The 2,272-nt window shown below is 29.4% G+C and overlaps 1 protein-coding gene across 2 annotated transcripts in view; it reads right to left on the minus strand.

The window, feature by feature from the left end:
- The window catches only part of LOC117099991 (receptor-type tyrosine-protein phosphatase alpha-like), an 18,488-nt gene that overhangs the window by 11,823 nt on the left and 4,393 nt on the right, over positions 1-2,272 (minus strand). For both annotated transcript variants that reach the window (XR_004444056.1, XM_033239519.1), the window contains exons 6-8: positions 1,909-2,144; positions 1,227-1,314; positions 105-181 (exon numbers count right to left, since the gene is read on the minus strand). Coding sequence is in view for 1 of the 2 variants with exons in the window: in XM_033239519.1 (XP_033095410.1) it covers positions 105-181; positions 1,227-1,314; positions 1,909-2,144 (401 nt within the window). In the remaining variant the exon portion in view is untranslated. The remainder of the gene's footprint in view (positions 1-104; positions 182-1,226; positions 1,315-1,908; positions 2,145-2,272) is intronic.

Consider the following 2,272-nt stretch of genomic DNA (forward strand, 5'->3'; position numbering starts at 1 on the left):
ATATATATATATATATATATATATATATATATATATATATACATACATACATTCTGAGACAATATTTTGCCTTGAAAAACGTATAAAAAAAAAACAATACTTACATCTAAATACGAAGCATTTATATAGTCTGACTCAGGAATGTTATTCCACATATCAAGTACTACACGTGAATTGTCATCTAACAAAATACCAATTATAAGGAGATTTTTAAGATACTGTGATCTAATTGAAAATAAGCCAATTTGTAGTTTGAACTGCGCATACCAGTATTCAAGGTCAATCGACATAAATATATGATGCGTTAATGTTTGTTGTCAATGTCGATTGATCTTCATACGAGCATACGCAATTCAAACTACGAATTGGCTTAATGGGCTTTGACGAAGTAGTCACACCTACGTTGAATATTAAAATAATAAAAGGAATGATGCGTATGTTATTTTACAATGTACAATTAGAAATAAACCACATGTGGGTAATAAAAGAATTAATTTAATAATTAAATTTATTCATTATTCTACTCTTTTCTTCTTTAAAAACTAGTAAATCCTCACTAAAACTTAGTCAATAATTTCTGTTGATTTCCTGTGGCCATGGTTTTCTGGTTTTTTTGGGGTTTTTTTTTTTTCAATTACTGTATTAAATTATCTTGCTTGTAATGTATTTCTTTTTGTAGAAGTGTACTTTACTGTCCATAGAGGGCCTCTTCAAGTCACCTTTGTGCTGTAAGGGCTATCCTATAAATATTGTGAAATAAATAATTATTCATTATTTCAAGTGTGGTATAGTCTACTGTCATCATGGATGGTAAGCATTGTAGTGTCTGGTGATGATTTGGATAAACGGCGCTTTCTCGTAACAGTAAAAGCACATAATGGTTCATCTGTCTGAAAATATTATGCAAAGTAATACTATAATATTGGCCAAAATGAGAATACCTGGGGATACCCGGGCATAAACAAACACGTTCAGTGGTATAGTCCCAAACACCAATGTGGAAACAAGTAAATTAGTCTAAAAATTAGAGAAGTACTAAATATTTACAAATATTATTGTAATTTGTGTGCCAAGACCAAGTGGAGAGCTCTTTAAATAATAAAACAATAATGTAAAGGAAACAACACAGTTATTGACAGACTTATTAATGTTTTGGAAACACGATACTAATATGAACACTGAGGGCTAATGTTAATTGCTATTAATGTTATTGTATTGATACTCACATGGAATAACATTTGCATATCTGTTTTTAGTTCTATTCTTGGCATGTTTTGCAGCGGTCCAGGGATACAGGGGCTTGTTGCCAATGTCCTGTTATGAAGAAATTATCACATTTAATCTAACCGCAGAAAAATATTATGACAAAATACAGTAAAACATTTATATTTTTTTTAATTCTGTATTTCATTTTATTTAATCAGGAAGAAACGTTTTATGTCTTACCAAAAGATTAGATCATGTGTACCTCCCTACAAATTATGAGTGACATAAGATGAAGATGATACTAACACCAGAACCACTAAGCCACTGTTTTTTATGAACTTAATAACTGAATTAACAATGATTATCAATAATAATAATAATTTACCGGTAAATAATAATTATCAGATTTTTATGTTTATTATTTATGAATGTTTTATATTCCAGTGCCTTTTTACCTTCTAATTATCGGAATTTTTAATGTGATATTTTTTTAGCTTGTCAATATAACGCAATTTAATTCATGCTACAATGTCACATTTGGCAATTCTTTTAAACCTTTGTATTGCTTCTATTTGTATGTTTGTTGTGAAATTTTAAATAAAATATACCATAAAAATAAATGAAACTAAAAACATCATCTTTATTCTAATCATTACGATCGATGATTAAGAACGAATACAATAGAAAAAAGTAAAAACATACCTCAAATTCCTTTTCAAATCCGTTTTTTAGGCTGCTGTTTTGTTTCTTCACGTAATTATGCAGCCTTGCTAACTCAATCGGTCTGTATTCCTGATTTTCCAAGTTTGTATTTCCATAAACAGGTTCAGAGTTCGCATACACGTTTTCAATTGGAGGAGCACCATCATCCTCATCATCCGGACTTCTCACATCCACTAAATTAGCATGACCTTCAACTGCAGGCATCAATTCATTTTCTTTACATATTATTGAAAACAGATAAACACAATAATTTTGATTATAGTACTATGACATTATTGAGTAAGATACCTTTAAAATGTTCTCTAATGAAGCTTTTCCTTGGAATAATTTTGAAACAAAATTA

Source organism: Anneissia japonica, unplaced genomic scaffold (assembly GCF_011630105.1).
Source record: "Anneissia japonica isolate Jap-2015-1 unplaced genomic scaffold, ASM1163010v1 scaffold532_len20026_cov133, whole genome shotgun sequence".
Taxonomy (NCBI): domain Eukaryota; kingdom Metazoa; phylum Echinodermata; class Crinoidea; order Comatulida; family Comatulidae; genus Anneissia; species Anneissia japonica.